The sequence below is a fragment of the Bombus huntii genome, unplaced genomic scaffold (genome assembly GCF_024542735.1).
Source record: "Bombus huntii isolate Logan2020A unplaced genomic scaffold, iyBomHunt1.1 ctg00000059.1, whole genome shotgun sequence".
NCBI classification, from domain to species: domain Eukaryota; kingdom Metazoa; phylum Arthropoda; class Insecta; order Hymenoptera; family Apidae; genus Bombus; species Bombus huntii.
Genome location: NW_026099320.1, coordinates 452,443 through 469,451, shown reverse-complemented (window position 1 = coordinate 469,451; position 17,009 = coordinate 452,443). Strand labels below are relative to the sequence as shown.

The 17,009-nt window shown below is 31.8% G+C and overlaps 3 protein-coding genes and 1 long non-coding RNA gene across 6 annotated transcripts; 1 reads left to right on the top strand and 3 right to left on the bottom strand.

Moving 5' to 3' along the window:
• Positions 1–4,013: 4,013 nt before the first annotated feature.
• LOC126875881 (survival motor neuron protein-like) lies at positions 4,014–5,294 on the bottom strand (the record flags this gene model as incomplete). Its single annotated transcript, XM_050638783.1, has 4 exons — positions 4,014–4,190; positions 4,259–4,338; positions 4,459–4,756; positions 5,144–5,294. Coding segments are annotated over 4 exons (588 nt in total), but the record flags the coding sequence as incomplete, so codon positions are not given.
• Positions 5,295–7,048: 1,754 nt separating this feature from the next.
• LOC126875874 (adrenodoxin-like protein 2, mitochondrial) lies at positions 7,049–8,903 on the top strand. Of its 3 annotated transcripts, none has more exons than XR_007693737.1 (4): positions 7,235–7,382; positions 7,513–7,649; positions 7,798–7,910; positions 8,571–8,903. XR_007693737.1 is itself a non-coding variant. In XM_050638781.1 (3 exons), the coding sequence occupies exons 1-3, from the start codon at positions 7,234–7,236 to the stop codon at positions 8,579–8,581; spliced, it is 273 nt and encodes a 90-aa protein (XP_050494738.1). In that variant the 5' UTR covers positions 7,049–7,233; the 3' UTR covers positions 8,582–8,903. The 3 variants fall into 3 exon arrangements, 1 of the variants encoding a protein (XP_050494738.1); XR_007693736.1 differs by having other exon boundaries at positions 7,513–7,703; XM_050638781.1 differs by lacking the exon at positions 7,513–7,649 and having other exon boundaries at positions 7,049–7,382.
• Positions 8,904–11,729: 2,826 nt separating this feature from the next.
• Positions 11,730–12,512, bottom strand: LOC126875847 (protein odd-skipped-like). Its single transcript, XM_050638746.1, has 2 exons — positions 12,354–12,512; positions 11,730–12,212 (listed from the first exon to the last, which is right to left on the bottom strand). Exons 1-2 carry the CDS (start codon positions 12,393–12,395, stop codon positions 11,730–11,732), a joined length of 525 nt encoding a protein of 174 aa, XP_050494703.1. The 5' UTR covers positions 12,396–12,512.
• Positions 12,513–13,646: 1,134 nt separating this feature from the next.
• LOC126875893 (uncharacterized) lies at positions 13,647–16,070 on the bottom strand. The gene is made up of 3 exons (XR_007693750.1): positions 15,378–16,070; positions 14,608–14,693; positions 13,647–13,753 (listed from the first exon to the last, which is right to left on the bottom strand). It is a non-coding gene; the product is annotated as an uncharacterized LOC126875893 (long non-coding RNA).
• Between the last annotated feature and the right edge of the window lie 939 nt (positions 16,071–17,009).

The following is a 17,009-nucleotide window of genomic DNA, read 5'->3' as shown; positions in this document are numbered from 1 at the left end:
ACTATGAACGGTGATTTATCGATGCAAGGTAGTATGAATAAGATATTTTATAATCTGCGAAAAAAGGTAAGGAATATTCTAGATTTTAGATTTTAGAATTTCCACGTCACAGACGAGTGTGTTTTGTTATTTGATTTGTAATATTGCTGCAGTTCTCTTAATAGCTGTTCGTTTCATGCGATACTCGCACATAGTATCTATGACTTTTGCTTCTAACAATTTTTATAATTAGGCTGTATCAAATATTTTTAACGTTCGTGTTTCATGAAAAATCATGTGTAACTCGTTGAATTCGCAAATGTAACAAAAAATTACATGAAAAACCTTATATTATTGTAATGAAAAAATAATTATATTAGGAGGAGAGTCGTATTTCGGAACGTCATCGGAACATATTACACCTTGTATGTGATTATTTGGAACACAATGGGTGAGTATATTATAATTAAAATATATTCCTAGTTCCAATTCTTTTGAATAGTGTCAGTGACCAATCGAAATAGAAATCAGTGGACATCATGGAGAGAGAAGGCGAAACCAAATTTGAAAATTCGACATCGGTAATTCAGTAGTTAAGAATAACTCAATCGATTATGTAGATTAACTAGTTATAAACAAATATATGAAGTATAAATTCAAATTATTCTTATCCATCTAAAAATTGGAAATTAAAAAGCAGAAGACAAGAAATTATCTTCGAGGATTTATATAGTAAATACATTCTTTTGCCTGTCTTACCTAGAGATAAAATAGTTGTTTGATGGTTATCTTATAGTGTTCAGTCATTGCGAAAAATATTTTTAATTAGTTAAAAACTATAATTAATTAAAAACTACATTTTTTTATGTATATAGACGTTAGCGATGTATTATTCCGGGAAGCTCGTCTATCTCCCGAACATCGGGTTTGCGACAACATCGATTTGGAAATTATCGTTGCAGAGTATGAAAATTATTACAAGATGAAATTTCAAAAATATCCCATATTGTGTAAGAAAATAACTGGAAGGGAAATGACGAGGGAAGTGACAAATGCAAGCAAAACGTAAGAATTTAAATTATTTAACGATATTAAACGGTATTCAACGTATTCAACGTATCGTATTCAACGTATCGTATTACAATATGATCCAGTGTTTGTAGAAGTATTGAGACAAAAGCCAAATCTGTTAGTAAACAAGCGAGAAGTGAGCCTGTGAAAGAGACGAATCTACAGCAGAAGATAACTGATGACAATACGAATCATATTAATCTCGCAATGACAGTGACGTCAATATTCCCCAATGAGAGTGATGGACGTTCATCAGAAGAGCTATTTAACGTCCCAATGGAACCATCCATGCAATCGAAGATATTGAAATGCATTGAAAAGCTTTATTCAGATAATCCGGAATTACGAGGCTGAGGACATCTCATGCGTAAGTTATTTTCGATTAATATACGTATCGTAAAGCTTTTAAACGATAAAATTCCCGTCGATAAACCGTCCAACGTATATCGACGATGACGTGATTTCAGTAACGCTTCAAATATCAAATTACGTAACACTTACTTAATATAGAGAAGACGCCATTTTATCTTTGTATCGTCACAGGAGATCATAGTAAACAAATTAAATGTACATTGGGATGACGTTATAGGCCTAGAGGAATGTAAAACCGCTGTTAAGGAGGCCGTTGTGTATCCCCTTAAGTATCCTATCTTTTTTGATGGCCCGTTTTCCCCCTGGAAAGGTATTTTGCTGTACGGCCCACCTGGTACAGGTAAGATACTCGTATTCTTTTCATTTCTGTACGTGTTTACAAGAAATATACAAAACAGGGAAAACGAAGTTAGCGAAGGCAGTCGCGACAGAATGCCATTGCACCTTTTTTAACATAACTGCCAGCTCATTGGTCAGCAAATGGAGAGGCGATTCCGAGAAGTATATACGTGTAAGTTGCTTTGTCTATGTAAGTTTCTTTGTTCCTTTGTCTATGAAGGAGAGATTCTAGGTATAAAAAGATTTGATTTTATTTTTCGTCATTTATATATAAATAGAATAGTTGTTTGGAAAACGAAATGATATCATATTCGTGATGAGGCAATGAATTTAAGGAATTTCGAATATAATATTTAATGAATAATACATTTGTTAAACTGAACAGGTTTTATTTGAACTTGCCTATAGTCATTCGCCTACAATTATTTTTATCGACGAGATTGGCTGGATCGCCACAAATAAAGGAGACTGTATATTGTCTGAACCTGCAAAGAGATTCAGATCAGAACTTCTTTCTAGATTGGATGGATTAGTGTCTAATGAGAATTCTAATGTAGTTCTTCTGGCTACAACTAATTCCCCTTGGTACGTATATCACGTTATTTCAATGTTTTCTAAGTAGAAAATATCGTAATATTTCTCCAAATTCCAAATATGTTATTGTGTTGTTTGAAGTATTCCTTCATTATTATTAGTATAATAGAACGATAATATTTATTGTAAATATGTTATTAGGGGCATTGATGCAGCTTTACTCAGGCGTCTCGAAAAGCAAATATACGTATCATTACCCAATGAAGTTGCTCGACTTGGTATATTCAAATTATACCTTAGCAACCACTTATTAGAAAATACAGATATTGTAAACCACATAGTAAAATGTACTGAAAGATATTCTTGTGCAGATATAAAATTGCTTTGTAAGCAAGCGTGGCTACTAGAAATAAGCCCGATATGGAGGAGACTTGAAAAGAAAGAAACACCTGTTACCACTTTGAAATATGAATTAAAAAGTTATGAAATATTAGCAAAATTGTTAAAAAAAATGTCACCTACAGTTATGCAAATAGATAAATATGATACGTGGAACAAATAAATACGCAATCGTAAGGACAGATATTGAAAAATATAAATAAATGGATTATCGTTCGAGAAATCATTCGCATGTGTGTGCATGTGTGTGCGCGCACGCGCTATAGGCTAAGTTTAAAATGTTCGGTTGTATTATATCCTTGTATTATATATGTCGGAGATGAAAGGAAAACCGGAGCCTTCCCTTTGCAATTTTGAGGAAGCCTTCTAATGCTTTAGCCTAGATTTTATCATAACTGTAATTAAGCAATTGTCATTTGTAATTGTTTGATATTTGTGAAAGCGAAAGTGGGTTCGAGGTGACAACTGGTCGCTGAACGTAGCCACGGTCACGGGATAAACGTTTTGCCTGACGAAGGTGTGGATCGGTTGTATTGTTCTCCCTAGAAATCACATAGAATTGTACTTTAGAGATGTCGATATAATGGGACACACGTTGTATTAGGAATCAATCTCCAGACAGAAACTGCCTAGTAACGGCGTTTGAATCTTTCTCGATGTTTCCAAAGAGTATACAACAAACTTTTGACAGAAATTGCCTAGCAACAACGATTGGAACCTTCTCGATGTTTCCAGCGAGCATATAACAAACAAATGCAATCGTATAGCGAAAAAGATTTTCATCAGATATTCATTCGTGTGATCACCTTGGAAAGTGATACATCGAGCAATTTACCGAGTGTCTCAGCAATTGTAGTTTGTGTTTAAAATTATTCTACACATAGTAAAGAGTTATCCTGTTGACCGTGGATTCGTTTGAACCCCGGAACATTGTTAATAGCGTTAATTAAATTCATTATTCGTGAAACTTATCAATCGTTAATCTCATTATACGTTAAATTCATTATTCGTAAGACATATTATTCGTTCCTCTTATTGTTCGTTAAACTTATTAATCTTTAATCTAATTATTAGTTAAACTTATCGTTTGTTAATCTTATTATTTATTAAACTCATTATTCATAATATTTTGTAAAACCTTGTTTATTCGCGTAAATATATTCTCTGTTTCGTAAAACAATGGCTAATTCAAACGAAGGATCATTACGCGCCTTAAATCCTAATGATAACCCGACATATATATGTGAGTGTATTTTATCAAAAATATGTTTTTTATGTTTTCTTATCTTAGTAATTATTTTTAAAAAAGTCTTAAAGTCTTATATGAAAATAAAGCTGTTCTTTATTTCAAATAATTGAAGTAAATAAATACAATGAGTTTTATATTTTATTATATCTTATATTATTGTTATATTGTTATTGAAAAAATTGATATAATCAACAGTTCTTCCTGTTCTCTTGATTGTTTCTTGCTTGTTTCAAACCATGGTAATAACCTACAAAAGAAATAACATAGTCCATTGAAAATTTAATATACAATAAAATACTTATATGAAATAATTACCTGTGTAATATACCATGTAACCACTAATATACCATGACATCAACATACTTGAAAGTGCGTCTGTATCATTATCTGGTAATCTAGTACATTTTATTAAAATTTCGTATTTTTTTTCCAAATAAAATGTTAAACTTATTCCAAATTACTTATTAATATTAGAAGTATTCAGCATTCCATTAGAATTTTTAAATTGTACTTACTTGGCCATTAATTGTGGTGGTAAAGGAGGTGCAGGTGGCATTATATCAGTCATCGAATTGAAAGATGGTCCCGGTATGAAGTGATGTTTATACGCATTTGCTTCTTCAGAGTCACAATCCATTTTTTCTACATTATATTTTTTCGAATTTACATTTGTAGAAAAATTAGTCTCACAAGTCTCATCGTTCTCTTCATTGAATTTCTCTTCCAAAGCTTTCTTTTGTTGTGCTATTTGACTTTGCAAACCTTCTGATTCTAAAAGAGAACTCAATTCGACTTTCTGTGTATTACCATAGCCTAAACACAGAGTAAAAGAAATTTTTGTCATTTAATAGAATGACTGAGTGCCATTCGGTTACTGTCCTTACAGGCAATGTATTAGAATTTCCCGTGCATAAATGTATATGTATAAATGTTTGCCTTGATATATGTAGTAATAATCACTCGTCTAATGAGGAGAATTATATTCCAAGCAGCTAATAATGAACAATAAGTAACATGCATGTTTATGGTTCATGACCCTATATCCCACGGGTCTCCCCATAGACATTGACAGGTACTCCTGCCCAGTTAAGGACCTGCTGAATGACACTGTGATAGACTATGCGAAAGCCTTTACTTCATATATATATGTATTTTTAGTACATTTCTTAATTGACATAACCATCATGCTAAAGGTATTACCTACAAATTTTACAACACACGTGCTGTTGAGGTTATTCGGTGTGTAAACAGAGAAAACACGTGGATAAATTGTAAGGTAGAAAATATATTTAAATAGAAGTGTAATAAGTAAAAATACAATTTGAGCTGGTCCAGATCCGCACGCTAGCTGTGTTACCTAATAACTGAAAAACCCCGAAGCCAACGTCGCCTGTCTACTGTTTATGGCCTGACTTCGTCGCAGTCTTTTGTCTACACGCTGTCGATGGCTTCAGTGCTTGAGAAAACTAAAAAAGACCAGATGTAGAGTTTTCTTAGAAGTGGTAACCACTTCAACACGTGCCATTGTTTTCGTAAATTTTTGATATTATAGCTTCATAAGTTTCTCCATCCTCTGAGTATATTGCACGAGAAGGTGCTCCTATGATCCATTTCTATAGAGAGAAGATGTGTATACAAATAAATATAAGTAAATAGCAAAATAAAATAATTTGCTTCTTAATCAATATATTTAATAATATTCTGTATCAAATTTGTAATATTCTATCAAAATCACAACCTTGTGTAATTTACTTGCGTGTTTAGGCTGCTTAAGATTTTGTAGGTTTTCTTTCGGTTGAGAATTTCCAACATCCATTCCCATTCGCTTGATAACTTCTTCTTTTGCTAAATATATTGCTTTATCATATGCTTCTATTAATGCACTATCATCCCAAACATTATCATTGGCTGAGTCTGTATCTTTTTGAGATAGCAAATTATACGTTATTAATATTGATACAAGTATTTTATTATCAAACTATTGCAAATTATCATATATGTCATTTTTCAAAAATTGACTAAAAGGTAGTGGATACTGTTAATTACTATTATGCTAAGATCTTGTACTAAAATAATGTTAAAACCATTACGTTTCCATTACCATACATACGTTTCCATTTCCTCGTATAAAAAGAACATTCATATCATCTGCCATTTTAAAATAACATCATTTAAATATTGAATTTGCTTCTGAAATATTAATTTGTCTCATTTCTTTAACTCTAACACATTGTAAACAATGATGACATTATACCAACTATAATACTAAAAATCTATTCCCCATTCATTCGAAAGATTATTTTTTGAAGCAAGGTTAACATTGAATGTTCCCAAACTTCAATAACTGTACTTTACTTTCTTTACAATATCTAACAATATATTAGAATACTATAAAAAAATATTGTATGCACAAGAAACTGTTTATAGCGAAATAGCAAAAGAATTAATCACATATTATAACTAAAACGAGATTGTTAAGTAGATTATATTATACTGCATATGCGTTAGTGTTTCAGCTGGTAAATATAGTTTTTATATCTGAAGATAAATAAGATTTAATTCTATAAAATTGCATAATGAATTATACATCTATCTATTACTATTCGTATTTCCCCTTAGTTGTATGTTGTCAATAGCATCAATCACGAACATATAAATAAATATAGAAGAAACCGTTCGGAAATGGAAAGGGAAAAATGAACATGGAAGACAAGAAAGTTTTCTTCAGGTTTAGCGTATGCGTGATACGCTTTGAATGTCTCAGATAAAGATAAAGATACTCTGCTCATTTCTATTTGTTCCGCAGAACGAGAAATTTGTTGTCTTTCATATTGGTTTTTACGATTCAATTTTTGGGCAGTTTTCCCTAGCGAGTGTCGGTTCCTGTTTGATATAACCAGACCGTAATTTATACAGATATGTATTATAGATATATATTTGTAAAACTGAAATCAGATGAAATAAATGTTGCCTGAGGTTTTAAACGTTTAATAAAAACAATATTTCATTTGAAAAAAATGTAAGATATGTAAAATTACACATTGATCATTTTGCTGGTCTTGTATCATAAAACGTGTGGCCCGAAGAGCACGTGTCCGGTAGAGATACGTCACTTGTGTTAGGAATCGTTTTATAACCTATCACAGTAAAGGAACGTCCCAGTATAGCAGCCGAAGAATGCCGTGGAAGTTTTTGTACAAAGTACAATTGATCTACAATTGATATTTTCCGCAATACTTATCTGGTGTTCGGTCAGGGTGTCCCATACTCATGATATTTATGACAGTGGAATGGCGTTAGTAAATCAATTACAAAAATTTTCGAGATCAATTCTCGGTATTGCATCAAATTATTCAAAATATACAAGCAACACAACGTTGCCCTTTTTGCAGGCAACAAGAGGAATATCGACCACGCAACCACTTTCAGAAAAACAAGAGTAAGTGATACAAATTTTCTTGTGCTTTCCTTCTTTTTTTAATAGAATTTCAGTACTTGCCTTCCAATATAAAATTGGTGTCAAAATAATAATGCTAATAATAATGTCTAAGAAATTTTTCTCTTTGTAGGAGTATAACATCTAGAAAAATAACATAGTATTAATAGAATAGTATTAATAAGAACAACATTGACAGTGAACAACTAAAAATATAACACTGTTATAAATATATGATATACGAATTTTATTTATGTATTATTAAGACAAGTATATCTTATTTTTAAATTATTTCTATTATCATAAGTGATACATATAATTAAGGTATAATTAAGAGAAGATTAATTGAAGAAACACAAAAAATAAAGAAAATAATTATATTGAAATAATTTTTATCTTTCATAAATATTATTTTCAGAGTAAATATAACGTTTGTTAAAGCAAGTGGAGAGAGAATCAAAGCAAAAGGGAAAGTAGGAGATACTATATTAGACATAGTAGTAAATAATGAAATTGATTTAGGTGGATATGGTATGTTTTAAAGAAGCATAATTTACTTAATTTAAAATAAATAATTTTGAGGTAGAAAATATTTGAAAATTTTCATTTTTATCAAGTTTAATATTCTTATTATTTTTAACTTTTGATACTTTATTATATAAGTATGTTGTAATCTTAAAATATAATTGATATAGGTGCTTGTGAAGGAACATTAACTTGTTTAATATTTTCGAAAGAAGTTTATGATGCACTTCCTGACAAACCAACAGATGAAGAATTAGACATGTTGGATTTAGCATATGAATTAACAGATACGTTATAATCAGTAATATTAATAATCAGTATCAAATCATTCACATTATTAATTCTATTACCTTTTAATATTTTATAAAGTGAATTTTTCTATTCAAATTTATGTAAAAACAGGTTAGTATTGGGTATTTCGAAATCTGCATCTCAATGTAGAATTTCAAATCGCTATCTCTGAATACTACGAAACTGAAATTATAATAAATTTTCATAGTTTTTTATTTATGACCCTATAATCATTACAAATCTATGTTGGAATTAGCATATTTACAATGTTGATTTTCAAATGGATAAATAGAAATCTTATTGTGTATTAGTATTAATTTGTATAGCAATAAATATATTTATTGACATATTCAGTTATATAATATTTAATTTCAGGTCACGGCTAGGCTGTCAAATAGTAATGTCTAAGGAACTAGATGGAATTGAGGTAAGAGTTCCATCAACAATTAATGATGCAAGAGCATAACTGAAATTATCTATAGGTTTTTGAAAATTTGTATACAATGTTATACATCTCTTGTTAAAAAACCCTTGTTATAATTATTAAAATATTGGTATTAAAAAAATATAATAAAGAATCTTGTGTTTAAATGTGAAGCTTATATATATACATATGTTATAGTATAATTGCAATTTTGATATTTGTACATTGCCATTGTAAAAAGCCTATCCAATTATGAAGAAAATATATCTTTTATTTTTAATATACAGGGTGTCAATTTTAAAACGTTCATCTAAATTATTTTCGTTACTATTAAAGATAAGAAGAAATTACTAAGGAAGACTTAAATGGTTTTAAGATGTGTACTTGGTTATGATAAAAAAGACTCTTGTGGAATAAATTTTGCAACTTCTGAAAGATTAGATAAAAGCTTAGAACCTAAAAAATAATTTGAAATTAATTTCGTTTAGATATACTGTTTGATTTCTTAGCTATGGGCAAGTTTAAAAGATCATCAAACTCATGGTCAACAAAACAACAGAAATGTACATGCAATGCTTTTTCGTTTCACAACAAGTTATCTGACACTATCATCATTTTCCTGGCACATGCAACATTATCGATTCAGTATAGTAATGTTTTGGATTAAAACAAATGTCTCGACATTGGAGCAAAATATTTCAACCTTTAAGGACTAAAATTAAAACTTATGAGTTTGTTTATAATTTTAATGGATTTTATTAATATTGTGTTTACTGGTTTATTAATTACAAGAAAGTTTGTAAAAGACTGAAGTTTTACGTAAAAAGTACAAATATTCTTTTAACAAAATTAGTCAAATCACATCATTATTTATACATATTGTATATAAATAAAATATGCGGATATATTACTTTACCCTAGAACTAAAATTCAATAATATTGAAGAATCTTATTTATTCAGATTTTGTACATTATCGCTTCTAACCTCGGATAATAGAACAACAAATTAAATATTTTTAAACAAAAAAACTTTGTTCCTTTGTTTGATTTCCCTTGCTCGCGTTTCTTAACTACTTAGATATAAAATACTTGCGTTTTCGAAAATTCATACTTCACAAGCTACTAAACGCTTTATCTGTTCAGAATAATTTATTGTTTTCTTAACTAGGTACATACCAAATACATCTATTAAGTTGGTATTTCTCATAATTACCAGTACATAAAGCTAAAACACTTTTGTACTATGCATGTTATACATGGATCTAACAAATAATTTAACTTGTGTATTGTCGTTTGTATATTTTGTTACGTGTAAAATATTCTATTTCTACACTACTTACAAGTTCGATAAAGTGTACATTACACATCGTGAAATTTACATATTTTCACTTGGTTACCCTGCCCAATTCGAATATAATTCAGAACGTATGTGCTATATTTATATATTCTGCATTTGTTTTGTATATTATGTACACTGATCTGATCTTTGTAAACGCGAGTTTTACGATATTAATGAGAAATTTGCCAATTTAATGGAAGTTGTTAATTTTTTCTGGCACGTTTCACGTTAGCAGACATGTTTCTTAAGTTACAGTCGAAAAGTGTTTTTATGTAAAAGAATAGGAATGATCAAGTTATTTTAAGATGACAAGATATTTCACGTCTTCTATTTAAATATAGCGTTAAATTTTAATTCCGTCAATTCGTATATACTCATACATCGAATTTCCTTTTCTCATGTCATTTCTTTTCTTTCATTTCACATTTAATTACAAAGATAAAGTGTAAGTACGTTCCTCATAAAATTAATATCAAATGTCGCAAAATATACAAAAGTAAACTAAGAAGAGGGGTACATATTATTACACAAACTGTCGTTCATATTGCATATGTACATATGCAGTATAAAAACAATACTTTTTAGTTTTTAATCTCTTGTTTAAATAATCCTAATATCTAAATTTGTATCGGTCATTGATTCGATATAACTGCGTTTATTGGAAGTAATTAAGCTATAGCCTGCGCACAAGAGAAGAAGGAACAAACACGTATAGTATACACGCTTAAATAACAAAATTAAGTCAGTTTACGTTCAATGTGAACTTGATCAAAGTTCCAGTCTCGAATTATAGAGTTTCTTACTATCAGTTTACAAAATTCGATATTACGATTATGTACCGTATTTGAAAAACATAAAATGCTTTGTTCAATTTTAAATAAAACTAATATTTACCAAAGCGAATACGAAAAAAATGTTATCATCAAACTCAATTTTCAATTATCAAACTTAATCCAGCACAAATACAAATGTTATTCGTGCTTTTTTACTTTTACTACTTTTCAACTCTCTATAGTTCGAGATTTGAGTTCCGCTAACTTTCTTTCTACTGCGCATGCGCAACAGGAAAACTTGAATTACACGTAATAGTAAAAAATTCGAAAATCTTATCCTTTCGTGGCAGCGAAAGTAACCTAGGACTAGAGGTTCCATAACATTAATAATAATAAGGCAATAATATTAATATTAATAATAATGTAATCGAGTACTACTAACAATATTAATAATAATAATAATAGTATGGTAATGGCAAGATACACGCGGGTATAAATTAATCATTCCTTTCGTAATATCTACGACGTCTTCGGGATATTCTTTAGAAATTACTTTATTTCTGGTCAATATTCATTAACGAGCAACTTTTCTCTCTGTTTCTTATCACGATTTTTTTCACTTCATCACAATTGTACCGTTAGAAATTATTCAAAACATTGTTAAAATGTCCATGAAATATATGCAATTGCCGTATTGAATAAGCGAGTAATGAAGTTGCTGTTTCACTGAATAAAAGTGAAATCTCCAATGCGTGTGCTCAAGTAAAGATTGGTACATCAATGCCTATTATTCTTAATCAATATTCATCATTTAACAATTAGGACCGAATTTTTACAAACCAACTCTAAACCACGACCCAATTTACAAATAAAAAGATCGATGTGTAAATTAACTATCAACTATTAATCTCCAATCCTATGTGAAGATATAATGTTCGGACCAAATTTCTAAACTAACGTGGACAATTCATGCGGACTATTGGTGGTTGCTGCGCTACTTAGATCCAATGTGGCAGCCGGAAGACCAGGACCAGGCCGGTTGCTTCCCGTGGCAAATGCTGCGATCTATTTAGCTTATTTCCAGGACTCGGTGGCGATCTATCTGCTGGTGTATCCGGTGGCGTAACCACGTTTCTGTGTCCGCTCACGTTCAGATGATTGTGCGTCGCCGCGATCGGAGCTGGCGATGAGAGCAACAAGAGCGGTGGAGACATTGACACGTGTCGATGATGATGATGGTGATGATAGTGTTGGTACTGTGCAGCTCGGCCGTGCGTTGCGTGGCTGGTATTTAGTTGGTTCGTCACGGGCCCGACTTTCGTTGGGCAGCCAGCATGGTGGATGGTTAACGGGCCACGTAGTTGTTGTTGCTGTTGTAGCTGGTGCTGGTTCTGGTGCTGTTGCAGCTGCTGCTGACGCTGCAGCTGTACCGCCGCTTCGCACTGTTCGCGCGCTAACGCCTTCACGGCATTCGTCTTCTCCTACGAAATAAGAATGATAGGTTAGGTTGTAGTCAGGGGCCATAACAAATTAAAAAAGTTATAATATAAGAATTTACATTTTAGTTGAAATGATTCTAGTTACGAATAAGTATTAAAGATGATTCAAATCTTTTTCGTTACCGATAACCATGGTGAAAACTCTTTTGGATTACTTTCAGCCATTGTCAATCTTATTGTCAATACTACATGCTTGAAGTAGAAGGAGGGGTACAGAGAAAAAGACTTTTTCTCAGCAAATATAATCGTTACTCAATTATTTTGTTCAACAGTTTTACAAATCTCCCGAAAATAAACGAGAATACGAAAATACACTGAATATCGTGTGTATGGTTATTTATAAAATCCCCTTGAAATAGTTGCGATCGCGGATCACATAAACAAACGAACCTGTCATTCTACAGAGTATCTTTTTCGGTGAAATTATGCAAACGTAAATGTAACTTCGGTAGAACTCCTCGAGAACTTGTAAGCTTATATCACTCTGACCCAACCAGTCCACTCTAAAGTGTATAATTTATAAAAGGGGATTATATTAATACGCGGAGGATGTGGTAGGTGGTAAGTTTTGCATATGAATGTTCGTTGATACAACGAATGGTTAAATGGAGGTTTTCATGAATGTGATAAGGACTAGATCGAATGTTTTAACACTTATAACTAGAATGCGTATTTTTATACAAGTTTGTAGTTTTACGAACATAATCAAGGAAATAAAATTTTAATCGAGATTTGTTTTCTTATATACGTATATTTTAGCGCATTTTATGCATTTTGCGCCATTTGCGTACTTTTCAATTTCGCACGAATAAAATAAAGATCAGCAATATAATTATAACGCTTCTTAAAAATGTGAAAAATCCTGGTTTCCTAAAAGCTTGCAATTGATTTCAGAAAAATTTTTACCAGATAAATTATGGTAACTCTGAAAAACAAAATTTCACGATAAAATGATTTCCGGGTAAAATACACATAAAAGATGATTTAGACGTGTTTGAACGTGTTCGTTTTCTTTTTTAATAGCGATATGTTCTTACCCTCTGCCACACGAAGACGTTATGGACCATTGCGCATTCACAAAACACGATGCCAAGGCCTATGAAAACCGACGTAACGACTGCCGGTGTGACACCAATTACCTCTCAGAGAAAAGACATCGACTCCCGACTGTCGGACGCCAACGCCGCAACGCATCTTAGTCCCCATCAGAGATAAGGCCCCAACCCCGACTTTCGGACTCCTTGGAATCCACACCAAACCCCCCAACATCCCCAAGCCAGGGTGTATATAAGCCGAGACTTCATCCAGCCCGGGGAGTTCTCGTTCTAGTTACTGTTCTTGTACAACACCCCTTTCTCTGTTCAACATTATTCTACTGTAAGTGCCAAAGTCATAATAAAGTTCGATAAAAGAGAATTAATAGTTGGGCTGCGACTCAGCTTTCTTTTCTCTCGCAACCCAAGTATCCATTTTACGTGACACCGGCGTCGAATGAAACTGGATGAATGTATACAATATCATACCTGAAAGCATTGTTAAAGGATTATTATAACACGTATGCCATAACAAGCGGGACAAAGAATCAGCGCAAATACATATTCTCAATACATATAATTCTCGAAGCGTAAACTATATACATATGCTTTTCATTGAAATTTTCAATACTAGTCGCAAATTATTTTTCAATTAATTTATTATTTAAGTCTTTATATATCAATTCTCGACGAATAAATTACTTAAATTATAGAGAATCTATCTTCAGACAATAGAGAATTCAATATTTTTGGTCGTTAAGTAATTTACAAATTTCTAAAACGATTACGTTCGAAGTTTTGGACAGTATTTGAAGTTTCTAACATGACATTAAAAAAAAAATAAATAAATTTTATGATATAATTAAAAAAACGTTGTAGTCTATCATAATTTCTATTCCGTCAAATTTATTAAAACGCAGTTTTCTTCTGAACAGAGTCAAAATGTCCGTCTTGAATCGAGTTCAACAGCTTAACGATCGATCGAGCGAATGATAGCTGTGTAAACTAGCATGACACAACGTAAACTTTAGATTAGATCTCGATCCATCCACCAGCCGTATTCATGCATGACATGAATATTCTGTTTCAGCTCTTTATAAATTAATCTGTTAAAACTTCCCTAAAAGACGATCATTTTTATTTTTCTAAGAAAAATAATGACTATTCGGCGTTAAAATTAACTTTATTTCCATTGGATTTCTAAACTGATTTCATACACTCAGAGATAGTTCACAGTATCTTTTAGATTCATGCCTGAATTCAAGAAAAATTAAACGTATAACTTATGTACTAGTATCTTTCAAAAGGTTAAAGTTGACAGAATTGAAGGAATTGGTTCTTACCAGTTAGAAAGACGGGAATGCTAATGAAAAACCCTCCGACAGCACATATCCGGCTGATGGATGATTTTTGCAGGTACTTGTTACTCCTGAAACAGACAAAATTTGAAGTGAAAGTCAGTTTCACGATTCTATGATAATTGAGCGAAATATAAATGTTAAGGAAATTCGAGGATTTGGGAATACAAATTATTGACTATATTTCCCACACAACAGTTATACATCTATATTACTCTCTGAAGAACGTCTTGCACGCACGCTGGTCGCCAACCGACTATCCTAGATTCTTCTAACATCTGGCAACAGTCTTTTGTCCCCACTAAGTCCTTGACGCCCTCTAACCCTTACACACACACTCTCATGTACAGTGTAAATGTATCACTTCCCTAACAATAAAGGAACCAGTTTTTTGTTTAACAGCCAAGAATCTTTCAAAAATTCTACTGTAATTGATACTTCAAATATATTTAGTCAGACAAAGGATAATCATAATCGCAACGTTAATCTTAACTTTAATTCAAGGATCAAACAGTATCATTATACATATAAAAGTAAACATAAAGTCTATCCACATTATTATTATTATTATTATTATTATTATTATTATTATTATATGTTATTCTATAATTGATTTTTATTTCTTTATTATAAATATTATTCTATTTTCTATAATGATTCAATTATATATCTTATTTTTTGTCAATCATATTTCACTGAAAAGATCACTTTGAAAATAATCTAATGGTAAAAAATGAAAAATAATCTTTTTCTACCTTGTCTTCATTTTTTACAAACTCTGTCCACCGCCGTAAACCTATTAAATGCATGAAACGACAAAGCAAAGCTGCTTCACATAATTCCCCGCTCACGCAGTGTCAATCAGCTCACGACCGCAAACGATACTGCCAATTTCCAGCGACCACGAACGATTTCACCGTAATTGCCGGTGTGAAATTTACCAATACGTGCTCGAATTGGTCAATAATGGATAGAGCGCTCTTGCACACACTAATCTACCAACAAATAATATTGACTCAATTGAACAACAGCGCCTAGATTAACGGACAAACCGCATGTTCCAAACAGATTTACAATCACGGCAGAAAATACATGCCGTTATAGATGTTTCCTGGTCAAGACTAATTTCCACGCGTTAAGAACATTGTAACCGGAATCTAGGAAGAACTAGCACTTCCTGGAATAATACTATTGTGTCCTCGATTAATCTTTTCCCACTCATTTTCATCTCTAATTTCTCATGAGGCTAAGATTCCTGCATCTTTTATCATAATAATTTATTAATACTATTAATAAATTGAGACAATTTTACACGTCGTATTTTGCGTTATAAGATGACTTGTAATTTGTAAAATTTACCTGTAAAATTCCTTTGTTTGTTTTACCAAAGCAATAGTTGGCATTTCTATACGACAATAAGAATTTGTTAATACTAATAATTTGTAAGGTTATCAGGTTATCATTCTTCTAATGGATAGTATATTATTGAAACTTTTTTAATATTGAAACGCGATATTTTTTTGGAGAAGAAGTGCATAGTAGTAAAGAGTTGAATTCTACGGACGTAAAAAGTGGACATAACATTTTCTGTACATGGAGTCGCCTGGCCTAAACATTTTATGATTTCCGGGCAAAATACAGACGAATCCAGCGCTGATTTTAAAGCAGCTTCATCCAAATAAGCCACAATAAGAAATTCCCACGAAACAGTTGCGTTCATCCCCTTTCGAGGTCGCCGACCTCTTTGAATGCGTTTCAAGAGCGTCGTACCAATGAAACTTCGAGTTCTAAACTAATTTCTCAGCCTTTTGCGTTAAATTTAACCTTCCGCGTTAGTGTATTTCGGACGAGTTCCTATTTTACGCTTTCGTCGACTTCACCAACGTAACATGCAGCATCCGCAAGTAAAACTGTCTCTTAAATTTGATGTGACACCAATACACGACGAGAAGAATCACAATGCCATTTTTATTCCACTTCGTTAATTTTTCGTCGTAAGGTTTAGCTGTAAATAGGATTAAAAAAATTTAGATTAACGAGGAATTTAAAATTGATCTGTTAAATCAACAATTTCCATTAGTTGTCAATAGATTTTATAAGCTTCAGATTACTGAGAAATTATACTCATTGCAAAATATTTACCATTGGTTACCCACGCTACACGTAAATTTGATCAATCTACCAATGCACTAACACTGCAATAAATTTCTATTGCAACATTCCACGCTCCTTTGCCGCACCTTAAACTCCTCGCTAGATTTATTCCACCTTATAGTGTCACATAACTCCCACGACACCGATATCAAATCTTAAACCCCATCAAATTCCAGAGAAACTTGATTTCGTCGAAAGTAAGAGATTAAACTTAAAAAGCAATTTATTTCATC

Coding starts and splice junctions, on each gene's coding strand:
- LOC126875874 (XM_050638781.1), top strand. CDS start 7,234: ATGGCGTTAGTAAATCAATTACAAAAATTTTCGAGATCAATTCTCGGT. Junction 7,383..7,797: donor CCACTTTCAGAAAAACAAGA/GTAAGTGATACA, acceptor TATTATTTTCAG/AGTAAATATAACGTTTGTTA.
- LOC126875847 (XM_050638746.1), bottom strand. CDS start 12,395: ATGGCTGAAAGTAATCCAAAAGAGTTTTCACCATGGTTATCG. Junction 12,213..12,353: donor AGTTTTCACCATGGTTATCG/GTAACGAAAAAG, acceptor CTTATTTCGTAG/GAGAAGACGAATGCCGTGAA.